This window comes from Protopterus annectens, chromosome 3.part1 (assembly GCF_019279795.1).
Source record: "Protopterus annectens isolate FY-2018-M chromosome 3.part1, PAN1.0, whole genome shotgun sequence".
NCBI classification, from domain to species: Eukaryota; Metazoa; Chordata; order Ceratodontiformes; family Protopteridae; genus Protopterus; species Protopterus annectens.
The window spans coordinates 179785974-179809398 of record NC_056732.1 but is presented as its reverse complement, the minus strand read 5'-3'; the positions used below and the strand labels follow the sequence as shown (position 1 = coordinate 179809398).

At 41.0% G+C, this 23425-nt stretch overlaps 1 protein-coding gene across 1 annotated transcript in view; it reads left to right on the top strand.

Moving 5' to 3' along the window:
* Positions 1-23425, top strand: part of ITGB1 (integrin subunit beta 1) — an 823672-nt gene that overhangs the window by 605619 nt on the left and 194628 nt on the right. The window contains exon 12 of the mRNA XM_044066189.1: positions 482-731. Coding sequence (XP_043922124.1) covers positions 482-731 — 250 coding nt within the window. The remainder of the gene's footprint in view (positions 1-481; positions 732-23425) is intronic.

The window sequence follows — 23425 nt, the reverse complement described above, 5'->3', positions numbered from 1 at the left end:
TCAAGTGACACATTCAAATGTACTATAACTACTTTTAACATAACTGGCATATAGGTTTTTGCTTTAATTTTTCAGCACTTAAAGTATTCTTACTGTTCGAGCAGTGTCAAGGAGTTTGACTTTGTTTAGCAAATCAGAAATAGAATTGGAAATATTGCTGTGAGTTCTGTGCCACTTCAAGAAATATCTTTTTTTAATTTTTAGTTCACACTTACAGGAATGTACATAGAATAAAAATGTGACCTACAATATGTCCCATTGAAACTTTGTGTGATTAATTTGTGGTTCTTGATGTTTTCTTAAAATTGCAGATATTTTATTTGAGCAGAATTGCATTGAGATGTAGAGATGTCAGATTAGTAGTGATGGCATCCCAACTGCCTGTTTAAAGAAAGCTTACTCAATACATTTTTGATTCATTGTCTGACTAGAGTTTTTCATTTTTTGATGCAAATATTTTTGTAAGCATGTACTTTAAATGTGTGCTTCCAGGTGCAATGAAGGTCGAATTGGTAGGTTGTGCGAGTGTAGCACTGACGAAGTAAATAGTGAAGATATGGATGCATCATGCAGACGTGATAACAGTTCTGAAATCTGCAGTAATAATGGAGACTGTAGCTGTGGAGAATGCGTCTGCAAGAAACGTGAAAACCCAAATGAAATTTACTCTGGCAAATACTGTGAATGTGACAACTTCAACTGTGATAGGTCTAATGGCCTAATTTGTGGAGGTGAGTTTTTGAGAAGTACTGGATTAAACTGCCAATTTGATTGGTTTCTTCATTTTTAGCAAGTTTGCTGACTCAGGCAGAGCTTACTGTATAACTTAGTGAGGAAGACAACAGTGGAGGAGAAAAAACTGCAACAGACATGGGACAGTCTAATATAGAAATAAAGATTTAAAGTAAGGCATAATTAACGTATATAATTTTAATTGTTTTCATTGTGGTCAAACTCTGTGATTGTACTTTCAGTACATCTTCACAGCTGTATTAACAAAAATCATTTTGTGCATGTTTGTATACAATGCATTGACATACTATTATTAATTTTGTCATATACGTCATGCTTTCCTTCGGTGGGAAAATGAATGCATATTTTATATACAGTAAAAGGTAGAATCCCTTCCTGAGTCATGAAAAGTCTGCTGTGTGGAGCTTTTCTTCCCGGGCCTCCACTGAAAACGGGCTGTTAGAGCCCAGTGGATCTCCCCGGTCACCAAACTGGAAAAATAAATAAATGTGTACGAGCAAAAGTGGACAGAAAGAGGAAGTTTGTGGGAGTGCTGTAACAGTTCAGTTATCAGTGCCTTGAACCCTAACAGCATAATCAGGAGATTGGTGGTGTTTTATCTGATATAGGTGTTTTGGGCCATAGAAGAGTAGCCTGTAAAGGAAAGTACAGTAATAGGGAGGGGTGGTGGTGTATTCTAATGCATAGCTGAGTTTTATGGAGAGGCAGATAGCTTTAGATGGACTTAAGGTGGAAAAATAGAATGGTGAAAGTAAAGGAACTCTTGGAGAACAAAGTTGGAGGGTGAAACTGTAGTTTGTGCCAGAATATGTGATTGTTTTCGGATAAAAGGGGTCAGTTTTCAGTTCAGTGTGCTAGCTTAAGTAGAAGTGGCAATGGTTTAGGACTACTTTAAAATAGTGATTATTGTGTGATACAACAAATGCATTCTACATCTTTTTGTATGTGCTGTCTTAATTTAAAAATAGACATGTTTCAGTAATTTTGCATGGATTGAACATACTGTGGAACTCTGGGACGTGTTTGTTCTGTCATTATGGTGGTTATTGGGTTTTAGAATTTGCAACAAAGTGATTTGATAAATGAAAAGCAGGGCATTCTTTGGTCATTTAGCAGTTTTGTACAGAGAAGTAGGTTTCTGGACAAGATTTTAATTAATTCATTTCTTTTGAGCCAGTTTAGAGCTTTTAAGACTGGTCATTGGTGTGAACAGAAGGTCGTGCCTGCTGTGAAGCTTTAAATGTGTAGTGTGTAGCTTTTTAACTGATGTGTATAGTGCAAGTATGTGACTATACAGAAGCTTGGGATAAGGAAGGGTAGCTGTAGTTCTGTATTTAACAATGCTGTGTTCAGGGTATCTACCTGTTGGTATTTGGAGGTTAAGCAGAAGTTCTTGATTGAGATTGTCTCAAATATTTGACAGTTGGCACTACTTATCATTTGTTGGAAAGTGTTAGTTGAGATTAATCTTGAGTTTTTGTTTGGGGATAAAGAGGTTGCATTGTAACTTTGAGGGACTGAGGTGCATACTAGTCAAGTAGCCATTGTTCAAGTTGAGACTGCTTGTTGAAGTTTTTCTTCACCTTATAAAGGTATTCAAGGAGTTAAGGAGACTGGATTTGTCTGTTTTGTAGCAGGGTGGTTCCAGAAAAAGAACTGCATTTTACAGATAAAGCTGGAAGATAAGTGGTTCAGGAGCATAACTGTATTGTGCTGCATGTGGCATGAATTCAGGGAAGGTAGAGTAGTGCCCATTTTTGCACACTGTCTGTTAGATGGTCCGAGAACCTGTCAACTGTTTGCAGTATTGGTTCTGAGTCTGAAAAGACATTTTGGAAAGACTGCTTACCATGCCAAAGCCTTTTGGCAGGAAAGTCTAAACACAGCACAGAATTTTTTATCAAATTCTTTTCTGATCACCAGCAAAGCTGTCATCACCTTGGAGTGATCTGAAGTCGTATATATACTTTGTTTAGGAGGTTGTCTCTAAATGAGTTAGAACTTAATTCTGAATTTCGTTTTCAAGATATTAAGCTAGATGGAGATGATAGAGCATTCAGGCCAGAAGTCTGATACTGAGGGTGAATGATCACCTTTATGGAGCTGTACAACTATTTGCTTCCAGTGTTTAGGTACACAGATTTCCTCAGTGCTGTCATTTGAAGAAAATAGATACATAGGGTAAACTAGCATAAGTGCTCCTAGCATAACAAATTTAGAGGACTGGTCTTATAGTGAGCTGTAAAGTTTTTTTGTTTGAGTAATGTAAGGACTTCTGAAGGAAAAGGTACGGTAGAACTAGTCTAGTTTGGTATTGTGCAGATATTGAATTCAGTGAATACTATTTAAGTACTTTGAGAATTTTTATGTTTGGATTTGAGGGTGCTGCTTTGTACTTGGCAATTAAGCCACTTGAAGTATGCCCAGAATTTTCTTTGGTCTTTGTACTAGAAAATTTGGAATTTGGTGAAGTGTGTGTTTAGTGTTGATGTACAGTGTTGGCAGATGTTCATAAACTGGCATTACTGCAGTATACTTCATTGTTTTGCAGCTGGCCTCAGGCAAATGCCTGACCTGGTCGTGAGACTTGGAGTGTTGAGTATACCCAAAGTGAAGTTGGACTCCTTTCCATGCAGAGGATGGCAGTGGGATGGGCAGTAGAAAAAGGCAAATAGCACATGCCTGCACCAAAACAGATTTCATTTTTAGTCCCTCTGTTCATTTCAGGGTATTCCCAGATCAGAGCAATACGAAACCAGTAAAAAAAAAAAAAATCTTTGTTTTTACACTGTTTGCTTGTTTGATTCCTGAGCAGTTTATACATTTTTAATGTTTCTAGGTATCTTTCCAAGGTCATTGATATCCATGGAAAAGATAGATAAATGTGTCAGCATGATGCAACAAAGGGATTATCACCTTAAATGCTCTTTTTGCATTGGGGAAAACCTACCAGCTTTTCTCCTTTGTATTATAATAAGAAAACATTTTTACTTTTGACCATGAAACCTTCAGGCCATACCTCTCAACTGTCCTTGATTTTCAGGGACACCCCTACTTTTTTTAAACACCTTTATTGAATTATCACTTAAGACATAGTCAAAAATATGTTTATGTAAAAGAAAAAAACATATTTACATGTTCCTAGTTAAAAGCATTATACATCACATATGTTTTTGTGTAACTATCATCAATCCAACATTATATCAATTGCTCAATTCCTGCCTTCCTTTAAAACCTTACTTCTCCAAAACATTCTGATGAAGTCCACTGGACTAAAGCAGAGAATAAAACTATTCTGCATGTATTGGTCCCACAGTTTCCATTTTCTATGTAATTTTCTCCCTATCGTTTTCTAAACATTCCACTCCCTGTTATATCTGTTACAATATTCAGAACATCAAATACAGTTCGTTTAGACTCAGGTTTCCATTTTCTAGTACTTGCTTTTTTTGGCAGATGCCAAAATTAAAGTTAAGAATTCCTTACAATGTCTAGGTAATTCAGATCCTGCATTTCATCTCAGAAGAATCATTTTCTTATGTATATCCATTTTCATCTCACTCACACTGCAAGAGTGCATTCTTTTTCTTTTTACCTTTAAGCATCCCTGTCTCCAGCACTTTCTCTAATTCCCTAAAACCTAAAAGATCATCTCTACTTGACTCCAAGTAGACTCTCTATGTTAAACTAACACTTGCTCCTCCTACGTTTAACCCACCTTGATCGGGCACTCTTATAGATAGCACCCCAAAGGCACCCCCTTTCTCAAAATAAGCAAATCCCCGAATCTTTTTAAGTTTTTTTTTGTCCTAGTCCTTCTAGCATGTGAGGGATCAGTGCTAGTGTCCTCTCCCTGCTCAGCTGGTGAACCTGGGAATATTGAGGCAAATGTTACAATTGCCTCATGTACCTGAACAACCCCCTCTCTCCCTCAACAAACACAAATACAAGAGATGCGAGATGCACGGCCTGCCTCATACTGGAGGCTGAGCTGATAACATATAGGACTGCAGAGCACCAGGAAGGAGGAGGACACACCACACACACATAGACCCACCCTAGTAGTACCATCACCTCCTCAAATCATACACAGCAACAACACAAACAAGTACCCTCTGATCGCTCCAAAAAAAACAGCAAAGGCCACCAGAAGCAGACAGCAGACACACAAACAACCAACACCTCACCTCACAACACCCTCACACACAAAGACACACAATCAGTCCCTCACACAGGCACAGCCCAAACACAAGCCCACACCAATACACATAGACCTCACAGTCAGACAGACACTGGTCACCAGCTCACGTCGGCTAGTAAGGAGAGTCACACAGAGGATCACCTGTGGGAGCTATGTGGCGCCACATAGCATGAAGCACTCTGGGGTCTCTCAGCAGTCTCTCCACATGCGGCTCAGTCATTGGTCCGCAATGGTGCACGCTGGTGTATCAGACCTGAGATGTACACTATGAAAGAGACACATGAAAACTCTCATTGCTCTGAGCTCTCTGATTATGTATTGGACTGTGACCCTGCAGTTGAAGCCACCACCAACCATGATGCCACAAAGAATATGATAAAGAGACAATGAAGAGATAGTGGCTTCAACTCAAATGTCATTCAACTGGGTGTCAAAGGGTCTGCCTGGGATCTGCCCTGGGATGACATGCTGGACAAGCACGCTGCTTCATAAGCCTGTCACCTGACATGCCTCTGGGATATTGGCTGCTCTTGCGGATATCCACCCCATGGCTGCCTTGCCAAGGCTCCAATTTCTCCCTACCCCACCACCCCACACAAAAAAAAAAAAAAAGGACAAATGCTGAAATCTACATGAATGAGAAAAAATCTCCAAAATGCAGCTTCTCCCTTCTCATTCTCGGGATGGATTGCTCATATGTGTCAGGAAACCTGGTTCAAAAGGGAGGGAAGGCTCCTGAGGCACCCCAGCACTATCAGGTTTAATCGTTATTCATGCATCCGGCCCAAAACCAGAACCAAGGGTATCCATATTCATCAAAGACACTTCCACAAAGACACCCACACCTCAAGACACACCCTTAGACGCATCGGATCAGATCACAGGTGGCAGACCATATAGGCAAGGCTACTCACCAGCATGTACCATGTTGGCAACCTCAACCATAAAGACTCCTCACCCTCATGAAAACTCTGAAACCCTCAGGATAACCTAAAAACCAAACACCACACACATAGACTTCCAAAGACCTAATATAGACTGACTGAACTACCAAGCCCCCAAACACCCCCCCCCCAAAAGTTCCTGGAATTCATAAACTCAAATGCCATGGGACAACTAGTCACCATCCCACAAGAAACAAAATCACATCATCTGGAACAATCACTGAGCATGGGCACACCGATCCCAAAAGGAGCTGAATGTCATCAGATCGAATCAGAATCCACAAAATTCACTGGATCCCACCTCCACCCTCACCTGGAAAAAAAAGACCACAGTAAGGAACTACAACCCGACACCACCTAGCACTTCTAGGTGAACTCCTTCTCCTTTAAAGACCCGACGGGACACAAAAACTCAAGCCAACTCAGCACTTACACTTGCAAATGGCCTGCACCTAGAAGCACGATCAGGGAAGGCAATCCCCCAAAAAAAAAAACAGTAGCAAACAAAGCCAAAAGTCACTCTGGGTGGTGGCCATAAACACTCTACAACAACCAAAAGAAATAACTACAACAAGAACAAGCAAAAAGGAAAAAGGTAAGACACCCTTGATCACTATTAAAAAAAAAAGAAGCTCTCTAAAAAAAATCCAAAGCAATTAAAGAAGAAAAAAAAGCTACAAAAAAAAAAAATTCAAAGGCTCCAAAAATACAATCAAAGGAGAACAGAGAGAAACGCTCCCAGAAACCTGGGAGGAAACTCCCAGATATGAGATAGAACTAGTTCAAAATGATGTGATCATTGAGATTACTGACTGACAGAGGTTACATAAAAAAGGACTCCCCCCTACAAGATATCTATAGCCAGCAAAGCCCCCCCCAAACATCTCCTTCTCCCAGCCCCAAAAGCTCTCCAAGCAAAAACAACTATCCATGGGACCTGATGGTGTCCCGGCTGTGTGCGACCTGAACCAGAGAATTAAACCCACAGCTACTCAAGACTGCTGAAATATCATAGTCTCTCCTCTGGATCACGTGCCCAGTTTACACTGCCTGTGCCCTGTGGTGGCACTTGCCAAAGGTGGTGCACTCCACCGAGGCGGGTGCCCTTCACAAGCCTTGGAAATTAAAGCCTTAAAGATTTGGCCAGGGAGCTATAATATCAAAAAAGGATAAATAAAATTTTGGGACCATTGAGACAATTGGATTTGGAAGGGTTTGGCTTTTGTCTAGGCTTGATTTGACTTCAAAGTTTGATTTCCATAAACAGTGTTGAAGCCATTGATTTGTCAAACAAGCCCCTGACAGCCTGAGAGAAGGAGTCGGATAGGCCTTTGATACAAAACCCCTGCCTTTGATACAATACCCCACTCATCGATCATTGAAATCACCCACATACATCACAAGATGGACAGCATCCTGGCTGAAGAGGGCTGGGCTGGGGTCAGAATTGCTGGCCATGGTCAAGTCAAGTACCCATGTCTCAATCAAACCACAGGGCTCAGTGTTTACACCAGGGCTTCAGTCCTGGGGCACCAAACTTGGGCATCTACTTTTCCTGGCTGAGCAAGTGACTGCATGACTGCAACCATAGTGAAAACTGCAAATGACAACAGATATCGCTTCAGAAGGGTCTCACATACGGATATATCCTTCCAGAAGAAGCAGCAGAATACGGATAACAAACCATAAGCTGCATAGTCATACCCTTGGAAAAACAGAAGTCCCCTAGAACGAAAAGTTACACAAATCCCACTGAGTACAGAAGAGTTATCAAGGGACCTCAGGGACAGGTGTTGGGGACCCTGTCATTACCTTCCCCACATGTAGTTAGTAGTTTTGTAGCTAAGAACCACAGTAGCCCACCTCTCATCATGAAGGCTCTCATTCTCATCTAGATCAGTCAAGGTCTTAGTCTCCCTATACTCCATCATTCATCAGATCAGTACAATGATGACATGTAACCCCCCCCCGAATGTATCTGACTGGACACTTGCAGCAGCTGGAGAAAAGGATAAAACAAAACCAAAAGGGTGTCAAATGATCTCCGACTGCTGCCCTGCCAGCTGAAGAACCTCACTCCGCTTGCTCAGAGGTGACCTCGCTTGCCCATACAAGGCTGCCACAACATACAAGGCCATGTCAAACCTTCACCTCAAAAATCTATTCTCTCAAAAAAAAACAAGATCAAACAGACAGAAACGGGACATGACTATTAATGGCCGACATGGCTATTAATAGGCTGGAGGATTCAGAATCACTTCTAAAGGAATAAATCCCGGATCGGTATATGTGAGGCAGAGCACGCTGGCTGGTCTTGTTCGATCTTGACCAAACCTGAGGAGATGAGATATATATACCCAGGGATTACAGGGGTGTCACTGCTCACTGCTCAACAGCACAAATAATGGGTATAGTTCCCCATATAGTAAAGGGGGGGTGGCGTAAGCCACAAAACTATGGGCTAGGCTTGTAAATGCCCTCGGGCAGATAGCCTAGTATGAACCTATGAACCTATGAACCTATGCTCAGCTAATATTTATGACAGAGTACTTTGCAGGAAATTTTTAAAATCTGTCAAATCATTACGCTCTCAAAGCATAACTTTTCAGTTACCTCTTTCTTCCCAGTCACAACTCCAGCATTTGGCATCTAAGGAACATCAATGATTTTTTTACTGTGGTTTTAGCACTGCCTTTAATTTCTTCTACAACTGTTGTCTTTTTGGCGAAAAGGTTGTGAATTACACTTATTACAAGAATATTAATTCACATTCTCTTTTGTAATTTCTCAGGTTAATAGTAGTAATATTTTGAGTGTCCTTGATTGTTTCTGTATTTGTCCCAAATTTATTGAGAACTGTTTTAGACCGTCTTGAATGCAGGAAACTCTTAGCATTGGACGAGGGAGTGTCTGCCTCATCCGTAGCTTGGGAACCATTTACTTAGAAGGGCAAATAAAACACACATGGGGTAAGTGCAATCTTTGGAACATGGAGAAGCTGATGAAAGTAGTGGTTAAAGAATTTCACAGGCAGTGATTGAACAGCTGTTGTAATACTTCCAACCTCACAAAAAGGTGCAACTCTGAAATGCACTAGTGTATACCCCCTGGTGCCTTCTACTCGCCTTCACACCTGTTCAAATCCCTCCTAAGGTTGAAAGGGAAATTGTGAGTACACAGCACAGCCAGTCCTTATTAATAGATGTGACTGTTTCACAGCTAAATGTCACCAGAGGACTACATTTGGGCACCAACTGCCACACAATTCTTTGGTGGACATTTGTTTCAAGACCCAGATACACCAAGGAAAGTTGTTTTTGCTGTAAAATAGCTATAGAAGCTAATCCTTATGGCTTATGCTAGACCAAGTGTTATTGCTGGAAAGTAAGTGAGGAGTGCTAATGGAAAAAAGTCTTCGAGAAAATGTTTCTTGCAAACCAGTTATGGTGTGAGGCACTTGTCATGTTTGTGGTCGTTCACTAGCCTGCAAACATTGACCCCCTAACGGTATGCTTTTTTCCCCTGTGGAGCACATTACTTGCACTGCCTGACAGTGTGTGCATTTACCAGACAGTGACTGAGCTTTCCTGTCTTTACTTGTACAGTGTTATAAGCGGCATAATTTTGTCCCAGAAACTCATTTTAATAATTTTTAGGAAACCACAGTCTTCCCTTAAATTAATTAATTGGACATTAAAATGAATTTACTTTCATTTAGGAAAGAGGGTGCAGGAGTCTCAATTCAGAGCTATATTATAAAGCCAAGAGGATCCTGGACGACCTTTCCATCATTTGATCATTCTTATCTTCAGCCCAGCACCAGGAAATAACTTAGATGGGTAATCAAGGGTTATGGGGGAATTCTAACAATTAAATCAGAATTGAATGCTTTGCAACTATTGCTTTTTCTGACTTTAGTGCTATCACTCACTCCAAACATTTCAGCATGCTATGAGCTCAATGAGGAATTATAATTTGTTCAGTCTGATCATGCTGTAGGCTCATAAAAGCTACATCTGTGTCCTAACAAGCTGTCATCTTGTGAAAGTTATACATTTACATTCAACTTGCTGTGGGCAAATGAAGTTATATTTCACGATATTTGCAATTTAATACTTAGCAAAATTATGAAAAAGTACAGCTAAAAGTATAAAAAGTTTCAAAAGTTCCCCTCCCAACCCGAAAACTGGTTGGTTAACTATGCTCGTTGTGAACTTGTTAGTTTTTCTTGCATATGTACCTTGCTTACGTATCTCAAGTGGTCTTTTTATCTCATTTTCATAGGTGCTCATTTATGGTAAGATGTGTCTGATCTCATTCATTCCCAATTGTCCTCCAGGCTCTCTACTTTGCTCTCCAGTTACATAAACATTTAACTTTCTACTTCTGTTTTCAGAAAGTAACATTTTATTTATGTTCCCTCTCAGGAAGATTTGAAATTTACTGTTCACATGTAACTGAATTTGCATAGAAAATTCTGAATATAAACATTTTGAATATAAAACTTGCTTCATAAAATGAGGCTTCAAAAAATTGTGAAAATCCACATATCTACATGTATATAAAATGTAGATGTCATCATGATACACCAGTTATGAATCTTATTTGAAAATGTTACCAGCTCCTGTTGGTTGTCATCCTCTACAGTAATTGAAGGGTTCTGTTTACATTTTCCCACAAATTGATGCATCAAACTCTGCTTTGACTGAAATCTGGAGTGGTGAGAATTCTGTCTTCTGTCTGCATTATATGTCAGACTTTGCCCTCAATTTGTCTTTTGTTTTTCTGTGAGGTCAGTGATGCTTTCCTTGAGTTCTATATTTAGTTAACTTTCACGTAGTTTTGGAGATGTGTACTTTACCTCTTCACCTTATGAAAGCATGAACTACTTAATTCACTGAATAGGTCATTAATGCAATGTAAGCCTGAACAGCATTAACATAATTTTAAAATTAAACCAAAAACCTCACGAATAAAAACAGTGGTCGTATAAAAACAAAAACAATGCAATAGTAAACCATGAAAGTATAAGCTTTATTACATAAACCTGGTAAGTGCTTTCATTCCAAAAGGAACTTCTTCAGACCAAGTCAGACTTAAACACTATTTCAAAAGATTACTGTGGTGGTGCAGCGGTTAGTGTTGTCGCCTCACAGCAAGAGGTTCTCCTGTTCAATTCTTAGCTGGAGCACATTCTGTGTGGAGTCTGCATGTCCTCCCCGTGGTCGAGTGACGTATAAAGACATGCAGGTAGGTGCGTGCGTGAATGGGTGTGCTTTCTTTGATGTTGGGCGTCGGGCTGGCAACTTGGCACCGTAAAAAATCTACTGCCAATCATTAGCAGACCAGAGTTCCGCTGTGGCGACCCCTAACCAGGAAAAGCTGAAAGACATTACTTCAGAAACAGCTGTCCAAAGTGAATCAATGAATTAACCCTTTCCTTTTTAAGACTACCTTGTGATCTCCCTTTCATTTAGTCCAGGGAAATTACATCCATTTAATCTTACTTGCCAACAGTATTCTTTCCAGTTTGTCATCCTCAGCATCATACCTATTAGCATAATTCAATACTGATCGACCACAGAAAATTTAAAACCAACTTTTTCAACTTCTGAACTGTGTTTATTAATAACATGCTTGGCTAGGCTTTTATTTATTTCTTTAATATCTACAGCCCTAAGATGTTCATATATTCTATTAAATTCTCTGCTGGTTCTCCATATATAAAAAGCCAAACAGTTCACATAACACTATATATACAACAAATTTAGATTTGCAGTTGTAACCATGACTTAGCTTAATATTATACTTTCTACCAACCACTTTGATTTCTTTACCTTCCAGAATAAATGGACAGAACCTACATTACTCACATTTCTTCATACCTTTAACAGCTTCTGTTACTTTTCCTTCAACATTTCTGTAAAAATATTCTTTCATATTGTTCCCCTTTTAGTCACAAATACTGGTGTCTCCCCAATGATATTGCGTAACTCATTAAAATTTGAAAGAAACGTCCAGTTTTGTCTTAATTTGCCTTGTATTTATTAGCATCTGTGGAATTTTGTAAAACACAGGCTAATGTAAAATGTTTTACATTTTTTTTTCTGCCAGTTCACTTGCAGATAGGTTACTTTCCCTTACCTATCTCTCCTCTGACTTCTTTTATTAGACTTTCCAGATACCCTCTGTGTTCAAACTTTTCTTTCATGGCACAACTTTGTCTCAAAATAATTTTCATCTTCTGTTAAGTCACTTAATCTATGAATTTGACTCATTACTGTATTTCTTTTTAAATTATTGTTATGCATGCTATTATAGTACAAATACCTATTGCTGTGTAATTCCTTTTTCAAAATTCTAACTTTTAGCGTGTTGACAGATTTATAAGTCCAGAAAGTTAATTTAATCTTGATTCACATTGTGCACAAACCTAATACTACTAGACACAGTATTTAAATACAGTAAAAACTCATTCAATCTTTCCACAGTGCCTTTCCATAAAAAAACAAGTCAACAGTAAAACGTTTAAAAAAAATTAAATTTTTAAAGAAATCAGACTTGTATGTAAACTTTCTCCCAACCTGTTATAAAAAATATTGGCATAGCTAGGTGCCATTATAGCGCCCATAGCTACACCATTAGTCTGTTTATAAATTTTACCCACAAAAATTATAACTCTGTATAACATCCAGTATTTCAACTAACAACCTTACTTTATCCTTAGAATAAAGTTTGGATTGGAGCAATTCTTTGTTCACTGTTTCCAAGCCCTCTGCATTTGGAATAGTTGTGTACAAGGACACAGCATCTGCTGTCACCAGTAATGTGGAACTATGCACCTGCATTTCAGATATCAGATTTTTAAAATGGAGGGAATCCTTACTATATATTGTGATCTATTCCCTTTTTAAAGAAGCAATTGTAGTTGTGCAGATTGGCATATGTGAATGAGCAAACCTGCCTTTCCTAAGACTGAGTAATTAAATTTATTGCTGTTCCCATTTTACCTAGGATTTTGATTTGCATGGTAATAGTGAAAACTTGGAATTCACTCAGATTTTAACCCTCTTGTCATATAAAGTTATAGCAAAATATGCTACTGTGGGTTCCGTTCAGAAGCTGGAAATACTGAAATCTCGAATTTCAGTATTTCGAGCCCAAGAAGCCAAAACCACATAATAGCAAAAGTTTAGAAGCGCGAAATTTAAAACCTCAAATACCGGAGGTTTTGAATTTCGCTCTTCTAAAGTTTCGCTATGGTCATGTATTCAGGTAAGTGTCTTTGTGCGTGTGCGCGCATGTATTGTGCGCGTGTGTTGTGTGCGTGTGTGTTAAGGGGTTTGGGTAGGGGCTGTGGTGTGTGTCGGTGTGTTTTGTTGCTGTGATGTGTTTTGTTGCTGTGATGCGTGTGCGAAGAGAAAGTAACTTATGTGATGGTGTTTTGTGTGTGTTAGTATGTAGTGCGACCTTGGAGTGAGATTATTTAAGTGGGGGGGGGTGCAGGGGGCTTCATGTAGTAGTGATTTTGTGTGTGTAGCAAAACTGCAAAATTCAAAACTTCCGGTATTCGAGGTTTTGAATTTCGCAGTTTTTTAGTTTTCGTTGTTTTGTGGATTCCACTTTTTGGGCTTGAGATACTGAAATTTGAGATTTCAGTATTTCAAGCTTCTGAAGTGAATCTGCTACTGTATGCAGTCTGCAATGCTGACTTAAATGTACTTACTCATAGTCGATGATGATGCTTTTGTATGTAAGTTTGCAAATTAGACCAACCGATACTCTTATGTAACTTTTAGGTATTCTGTGCGTATTGCAGTTAAAATGTACTTCAAAGTCTGTGTGCAGTCTGGTAAACCGTAAGTTGATTATTCCTTTCCGGAGTCAGCAAATATATTATACAAGAATAATATCTCAGTATAGTCCATTTTTGCCTTCAATGGGCATGCAACAAATTAAAAAAACGATCATTATGTAAATGTCTATGACCCTTAGATGTACACAAAGTTCCAGGAATGTAAGTATGTCATTGTGTGAGGTGTGTATGACATTTCATGTCTTACACTGATGCACATCTGTACTTGTATGCACAAAAGTATTTTATGTTAGTCTGAAACACATTAACTTCAAGGTTTCATGCAGATATGCCTACGTTAGATTAAAACAATCATTTCTGACATTAGCCTCTGTGGCTCACAAGGAAAATAAAGTGACTGTCATGAAAAGTTAATTTTGAAATGTAAGCATTTAACAAAGAACTCTAACAGCTTAAAGGGTAAAAACTCGAAACATGAAGAAACGAGGCATAAACTCGTAGAACTCCTGTAAACAGTATAATGTCTAGTAAGGGAGAAAACTGATGAAATGCATATTATGTGTGCATGTTCTGAAGTTAAGATAGCAAGATGACAGTGAGCAATCTGTTGGTCATTAACTCAATAGTGTAAGTGACAGACTTTTAATTCAAGTAAAAAAATGGTGCTTGTTTACTCACTGGCAGTGTAAATACAGTTACCTTGTATATTAGCTGTGAAAAGTTCTTCGTCAGTCTGCAGTAAAACGGTTGCTGTTCATTTCAACTGACATGCGTGGTACCAATTCAGTGAACTCTTTTCCAGCAGAGTAAAATCACATGAAATATTGATTTTGTTCCTGGAATTTATCTTATGCTATTGCAAAAAATCATATTTTACTAAAAAAGTCTGGATCTTGGCATACATTTTGATATGCTGAAAAGTGCCAGATTTATGCATTTGCTCAGTTCTCTCATTCTCTCTATGCCATGTTCTATTCCAGCCATTTCCCTATCTGGCTTCAAACAGAATACATGTTTCATGCACTCTTATCCCTGTCAGTGCTTCAAAACTTAACTGTGTACATGGTGGCAGAAAAATCAGATGTGACCATCCTGTTGCTAGTTGCTATGTTTGATAATCCCTACAGGAAGTCTAATCTAGTCAGCCATGCAGTGCGACAGAAGTACTGACGTTTTTGGCAAGCAATGCATTTTTGGTTTTCACTCTAGATTTTGCTTGACAGATAATTTACATTGGGATTCCAGGCAGTAAATATATTCATAGAAAATTTTGTTATACCAACCTTTGACTTCAAGTGGTTTGTTTCTTTTTATCCCTGTTTTTTTTACCAAACCACTATAGTACATGGCCAAGGGATTGGATTTTGAGCTGGATTTTGATCCTGCAGTATTTGGAACATCTTTTGTGCTTTTTGAATGTTGACAGTAATCCTCTTAAGTGTTAAACCTTTGGACACAGGCTTTGCAACAGGAGAATGTTTTGTCTTTATTGAGGGAGTTGGAAAACAAACTCTCTAACCTAAAAAAGACTCCAGTGGCAAAGATTTCATTTTGAAGCCTGTTTGTATCACAAAGTGATTCCACAAGAATTTTTAAGATGCCCATTCACGGAGAATTTTATCTAGAATTACTCCGTAAGTGGCAGGGTCTAAATACTGAAACCAGCTTTAACTATATGCATTTATCGATTTGAACATTTTAAACCTAATGGATGTGATTTATCAGCTGCCGTTGAATCCATGATACAGAAAACGAACTATGTGCAGCTCAGATGTTCTTCATGTTTCACTGTTGCAGTCATTACATTTGGATAATCCTGCTGTCAGGTTGCCCTCAGTCGGCCTGAATTCCAAAGTCCTGGGTCCTGCGTCGGCTGCTGTCGCCCCTTCCCTGACGTCAGGTCATCAGGGGTATAAAAGATGCGGCCGACGCCATTTTCTTTAGTCTTTCTTGCCGCACGGTGCCCGAAGCAGAAGCTGTTCAAGTGCCGGTTGGCCGACTCCTGAGATTTTTGTGTTTGAGTTTCAGATCCGAAGTCTTCAATAAAGCTAAGTACCCCATTGGGGAAACTTTTTTCTTGTTCCAGACCGATGTCAGAAAAAGTAAATAATTGTATTTCTTGTGGAAAGCAAATATCTCATAAAGATTTTCATTCTTACTGTATTCCTTGCTTAGGCCCTGATCGCAACGTTTCTGGTTGTCAGTTTTGCGCTAGATTTAACCAACGCACTCTTAAGCGTCGGTATGATTTTGCTTTAAACTATTTTGGACGCCGGTTTAATTATCTAGAAATGTCATCGGATAGCCATCCGACTACCAGAGTTCACAAAAAACGCAAAGAAAAGGAGAGAGATTACGGAGGCCCAAAACTGACGACAAAGCTTCTGCTAAGCCAGTCGCTGGTTCTCAGTGAGGGGCTTTCGCAGCCCCTGCCTCCTGCTACTTTAGAGTCGCAGGCCGCTACCGACTCCCATGTGGAGTCGGCCATGCCACTGGAAACTCAAGGTATTGGAGCCTCAGATACTATTCCTTCAGATGGGTCTGGAGCCGCAGAGCAGGCACCGGCTTCTGAGGGTGTAATCAGACCTAAACATCTTTACATTAAAACTACTTCGGCTTCAAAGGCAAAGACTAAAGCACCTTCTAAAGCAAAGAAACAAACTCAAGAGCCACGTGGTCAGGCCTCTATGCTCAAAAAACAGATGCTCAAAATGGCCGAAGACTTGATTACCTTGATCAGGGGCTCCCATCCCCCTCCTGATAAGAGGTCTAGGCAAGAGACTGACTATGAATCTTCAGATCAGGTTTCCATTTCTTCTGATCAGGAATATTCTCTTCCCCCCCCCCTATGAGGATTCTGATGCTGAAGAAATCTATACCTTCAGCTTCTCCTCCAGAGGACTCTTCTTTTGGAGAAACCTTGCATACCATGTGGGAGCATTTCCACTGGGAGAGCCAAGATTTTTCAGAATCTAAAAAGAGGCTCAGGGATTTCCTTTTACTACCTCAACACATGCCACTAGCCATTCCACCTGTGTTAGACATTGTAGATGGTGTTTTCGGAGTCTAGTCTTACCCCTGACTCCTTACCTCCAGCTCCTGTTAAGCCTAACAGATATTACAGGGTTCCCGACTCTCATAAATTCCTTTTTAAAAACCCTGCTGCAGACCCAGAAATTATTTCACAGGGTCCCAAAGGAGTTAAGGCTTCCTCTGCAAAAAACCCTACCCCCTCTGACAGAGATTCTAGGACACTGGATAGACGGGGAAAAAAGGTATACACATCTGCTACCTTGGCTACAAGGGCCTTAAACTGTCCGTTTCATATGCTCATATCAGCAACATGTCATGGCATTGCTTAAACAGAAAATGTTAAACTCTGAATGTGCAGAAAACAAGGAAATGCAGGATTTATTGCATGCAGCTGAACAAGTTGGAAAGCATACTTTGCAATGTGGCTTTGATTCTTTGGAGGCCTCCTGCAGGGCCGCAGTTACGGGTTCTGTAATTAGGAGGCTTGCTTGGTTAAAGGAACAAAATCTGCCTGATCATGTCAAAGTTAAATTATTAGATGCACCTTTACAGCATGATACTTTATTTGGTGTTAAGGCAGAAGAGGTGTTAAAGAAAACGGAGGACAAAGCTAAATCTATGCAAACTGTCAATGATTTTTTTACAAGTACAGCTACCTAGGTTTAGTAGACACTGGCCAACAAAGAACTGGTCCTTTCCTGTGTCAGACAGACCTCAAAGGGGCAGACCCAGACGCCCTAGAGGCAGACCCGAGGCACAAGGTTCATACAGGTCAAAACAACGGGGTGCCTCTAGCTCCAAAGTTGAAGAAGACAGATCTCAACCATACAGGAAATAGTCCCAATGACTTCCCCCTGCCTGCACCAAGCACTTATCTCCTGGCAGCACCCTTAGGGGGAAAAGTAGCACTCTTTTTTTCTCAAAATTGGCACATCATAACCCAGGACAAGTGGGTTCTAAATATCATGTCACAAGGCTACAAGTTCCATTTTCATACCATGCCAAAGGCAAATGGCTGGCCAGATCTGCCAAAAAATCAATGGGCAGAAGCACAAAAACAAGTCTCCTCCCTCATGGACATGGGGGCCATTCAACAAGTACCAGAGCAAGAGCAGAGTCAAGGATTTTACTCAAGACTGTTCTTGGTACCCAGAAAGGGCAAGGCCCGGAGGCCAATACTGCACCTATCTATTCTGAACACATTCCTAGATGTACCAAATTACAAGATGTTGACTTTGCAGCAGCTTCTGCCCATGCTGGGCAAGAATGCTTGGCTTGTGACTTTAGACCTAAAAAAGGCATACCTGCATGTCCCAGTCAGACAAATATGCAGAAGATACCTCAGATTCAAGGCTGGCTCAATGCATTACCAATTCCTTGCACTGCCCTTTGGCTTATCTACTGCACCCAGGGTCTTTACACAGTGCCTGGCACCAGTAATTGCATTTTGCAAACAGAGGAATACAGATATATCCTTGCTTGGACGACTGTCTAATTCAAGCAGAGAACAAGGACATTCTTTTACAGCATCTGGCGTTTGTGAAAAGACTTCTAACATGTCTAGGTTACACAGTCAACGAAAAGAAATCAAAACTAGTACCCTCTCAAGAGATAATATTCCTGGGTGCAAGCTTAAATACAACTGCCCAGATGGCTCATCTCACGCCAGACAAGCAAAGGCAACTGACTACCTATTTAGAAATGTTGGCAACAAAGGCCCAATTATCTGCAAGAAAAATTCTGCAGGCTTTGGGCTTCATGGCATCCTGCATCCTAATTCCATATGCAAGACTGCATATGGGGAAACTATAATGGTACCTAAAAAGTGTTTGGACTCAACATTGCCACAGCCTGGAAACTATTATTACTCTCATTCCCTGCCTGCAACAGGAGTTTCGATGGTGGGCAAAGGCTTGTCACCAAAACAAGGGACAGCCATTCACATTACCCCCAGCCAGGCAAGCACTAACAACGGATGCATCAGATTATGCCTGGGGGGCCCACATGGCAGGAAGATGCATTCAGGGCACATGGGCCTCAAACCAAATGCATCTACATATCAAAAAGAGATGCTAGCTGTTCAAAATGCCCCAAGAGCCTTCAAGGACCTACTTCATCCAGGACAACTACTGATAAAGACAGACAACACCACGGTCATGTGGTATATAAACAAGCAGGGGGCACACATTATTACCCCCTTTGCAGACTAGCCATGACTTTGTGGGACACAGCATTGACTTACCAAGTACATCTGCAGACACAATTCCTGCCAGGAAGGAAAAATACTCTGGCAGACGAACTAAGCAGAAACTTCATGGATCCCCATGAGTGGCAGCTGAATCCATAAGTCTTCAGCATGATAAGTAAATGGGGATGCCCAGACATCTATTTGCCTCCCCTCACAACTACCAACTAAAAAGATTCTGCACAAGGATTTATCACAGACAAGCATGGAAAGTGGATGCCCTATCTTTCAGCTATATGCCTTTCCCCCACTGCCTCTCCTCCCCAAGGTACTCCTAAAAGTCAGACAGTAAAAGCCAAAGATGATACCAATTACCCCAGACTGGCCCCGCCAGTACTGGTATCCAATACTAAGGAACTTGTCTCAATGTTCAGCTTGGACCTTGCCTCAAATACCTCCTCTACTGTCTCAGCAAAACAGTCAGATCCTGCACACCCAAATCAGGACTTTAAACCTGGCAGCATGGCGGATAATGTAGTCATGCAAAACGTACCTCTCAGTAAAGCTGTGATGGATGTCATTTTGGAAGCCAGAAGGCCTAGTACTAGAAAATCTTGCGCTGGAAAATGGAAGAGATTCTGTGCTTGGAACCAGGCACAAGGAACTCATACAGCTGTGCCAAATATTCCTCAGATTTTACAATACTTAACTGAGATGCCGGACAAAGGTGCATCTTTTTCATCTATTAAAATTCATGCCTCTGCCATTTTGGCTCATTACAATACAGAGCCACCAATCTTTTCTCATCCCTTATTAAAGCAGTACCTCAGAGGAGCCAGAAATTGAAGGCCTCCAAGGAGATCACCAATGCCTGCATGGGACCTCAACTATGTCTTGGAAAAACTCCCCTTTGAGCCAGCTGCTACTGCTGATATAAAGTTTTTATCTTGTAAAACAGCTCTGCTCCTAGCAATAACTTCTGCAAGACGAGTTTCAGAGCTACAGGCACTCATGGCTGTGGAACCTTTCATCATTTTTTATCCAGACAGAGTCTCTCTGAGGGCAAACCCAACATTTATGCCTAAGGTGGTGTCCAGTGTGGCTCTTAACCAAACTATTCATCTGCCAACTTTTTACCCAAATCCGCAGAACAAGGGGGAGAGAATTCTGTGTTCTTTGGACATACACAGACAGCTTAGATTCTACTTGGACAGAACCAAAGTTTTCAGAAAGACAGAGCAATTACTAGTGGCATATGCTGCAGGATCACAAGGAAAGGCTATCTCAAAGCAGACTATTTCAAAGTGGATAGGCCACTGCATTCGTTTCTGCTACTTATAACATGGCAAGCCAGTGCCCAAGGGCATTAGGCCACATTCAGCCAGAGCTGCAGCCACTTCAGCAGCCTTTCTCAGAGGAGTACCAACCAAGGACATTTTAGAGGCTGCCGCTTGGAGTTCAATGCACACCTTTATAAAGCACTATCATCTGCCACTCTACTCTAAATCCAGGCCAGGCTTTGCCACTGCAGTTCTGCAGGACATCATAGCCGCTCCTAACGCTGTTTAGCTCCAGCCTCCCAACCTTAGCTTTGGGACTCTACCCAAATGTAATGACTGCAACAGTGAAACACGAAGAACATAGTACAGATGTTCATGTTTCACTGTTGCAGTCATTACACTTGGGTTATCCTGCTGGCAGGCTATCCACAGTCGGCCTGAATTCCAAAGTCCTGGTCCGGCGTCGGTTGCTGTCTCCTCTTCCCTGACGTCAGTGCGCCAGGGGTATATAAGATGCAGCCGACAACATTTTCTTCAGTCTTTCTTGCTGAGCGGTGCCCGAAGCAAAAGCAGTTCGCAAGTGCCGGTCAGCCAACTCCTGAGAATTTAAAAATTGAATTTCAGAACCAAAGTGTTCAATAAAGCTAAGTACCCCATTAGGGAAACTTTTACTTGCTCCAGACCGATGTCAGTAAAAGTTAACAGTTGTATTTCTTGTGGGGAAGCAAATACCTCAAGGATTTTCACTCTTACTGTATTCCTTGCCTAGGCCCTGACCACGATGTTGCTAGTTGTCGGTTTTGTGCTAGATTCAGCCAATGCACTATTAAGCGTCTGTTTGATTTTGCTTTACATTACTTTGGCCGAAAGTTTAACTACATAATGCCGTCGGAACAAGCGACGACCGGAATTCATAAAAAACGCAAAGACAAAGAAAAGGACAGGCATCCGAGGTCCAAAACTGATGACAAAGCCTCTTCTAGGCCAGTCGCCGGTTCTCAGTGAGGCACTTTCGCAGCCCCTGACACCCGCTACCTCAGAGCCACAGGCCTCCTCCGACTCCTATGTGGAGACAGCTAGGCCTCTGGAAACTCAAGGTATTGGGCCTATGGAAACTATTCCCTCAGATGGGTCCGGAGCCGCTGAGCAGGCATTGGCTTCTGAGGGTGTTTTCAGACCTACACAGCTTACTATCAAGGCCACAGCAGCCAAGGCAAAGTCTAAAACACCATTAAAGACAAAGAAACAAGTAGAACATTCTCCTGGACAGTCATCCATGCCGAAGAAATAGATGCTTGAAATGGCCGAGGACCTAATTACTTTGATCAGGGGTTCCCATCCCCCTCCTGATAAAAGGGCCTAGGCAAGACACTGACTATGACTCCTCTGACCAGGTTTCGATTTCCTCCGATTCCTCTTCAGAACAGGGACATTTTCTTCCTCCCTATGAGGACTCTGATGCTGAAGAATCTATCCCTTCAGCCTCTCCTCCTGAGGATTACTCTTTTGGGGTAACCTTGCACACCATGAGGGAGCATTTCCATTGGGAGAGCCAGGATTATTCAGAATCCAAGAAAAGGCTCAGAGACTTTCTTTTACTACCTCAACACAGGCCCCTTGCTATCCCCCCTGTGCTAGTTATTGTTAATGATGTTTTTTCTGAATCCAGTTTGTCTCCTGATTCTTTACCCCCTGCACAGTCAGGCCAGATAGGTGCTACAGGGTCCCGGACTTTCATAAATTTCTTTATAAAAACCCTGCTGCTGACCCAGAAACAATTTCTCAGGGTCCCAAAGGGGTCAAGGCTTCCACTGCAAAAAACCCTGTTCCCTCTGATAGGGATTCTAGAGCACTGGATAGATGGGGGAAAAAGTTTACACTTCTTCTACTTTAGCTGTAAGAGCTTTAAACTGCCAGTTTCACATGCTTAAATATCAACAATACCTAATGTCTTTGCTAAAACAGAAAATGCTTACATGCTCAGAATGTCCTGACAATAAGGAAATGCAGCTGAACAAGTGGGAAAGCATACTTGGCGATGTTTTGATTCATTAGAGGCTTCTTGCAGAGCCACAGTTACAGCTCTGTCATTCGAAGGCATGCTTGGTTAAAAGAGCAAAGCTTACCTGATCATGTTAAAGCAAAATTATTGGATGCTCCATTACAGCATGACACTTTGTTTGGTGTTAAGGCAGAAGAGGTGTTAAAGAAAATGGAGGTTAAAGCAAAATCAATGCAGACAGTAAAGGATTTCTTGCAGGTTCAGCCATCTAGATTTAGCAGTAACTGTCTTTCTAAGAATTGGTCCTTTCCAGTGTCAGACAGGCCACAAAGAGGCGCCCAAGAGGCAGATCTCAGCCCCAAGGCTCATACAGACCTTAACAATGGGGTGCTTCAGCCCCCAAAGGCGGAGAACACAAACCACAACCTTATAGGAAACAGTCCCAATGACTTCCCTCTACAAAGGCCAAGCACTTATCTTTTGGCAGCACCCTTGGGGGAAAACTAGCACTTTTATCACAAAATTGGCACATGATCACCCAGGACAAATGGGTACTGAATATTGTTTCTCAGGGTTACAGGTTCCACTTTCACACCCTACCAAGGCACAAAAAACAATTTCTGCTCTCATGGGCATGAGAGCTATTCAAAAAGTACCACAGCAAGAACAGGGGCAAGGATTTTACTCTAGATTTTTCTTGGTGCCCAGAAAGGACAAAGCCTGGAGACTAATACTGGACCTGTCGACTCTAATTACTTTCCTGGATGTTCCAAAATTCAAAATGTTTACACTGCAGCAGCTTCTACCCATGCTGGGCAAGAAGGCTTGGCTAGTTACTTTGGACCTCAGAGGCATACCTGCATGTCCCAATCAGACAATCTTGCAGAAGATACCTCAGATTCATAGCTGGCTCAATATATTACCAATTCTCTGCACTGCCCTTTGGCTTATCTACTGCACCTAGGGTCTTCACAAAATGCCTGGCACCAGTAATTGCATTTTGCAGACAAAAAGAAATTCAAATATATCCCTACTTGGACTGCCTTATTCAAACAGAGAGCAAGGACGTTCTAAAGCATCTGGCGTTTGTAAAAGAATTACTAATTTGCCTACGGTACACAGTAAACGAAAAGAAATCAAAACTAGTGCCCTCAGGAGATAATATTCCTGGGTGCAAGCGTAAATACAACTGCCCAGATGGCTTATCTCAC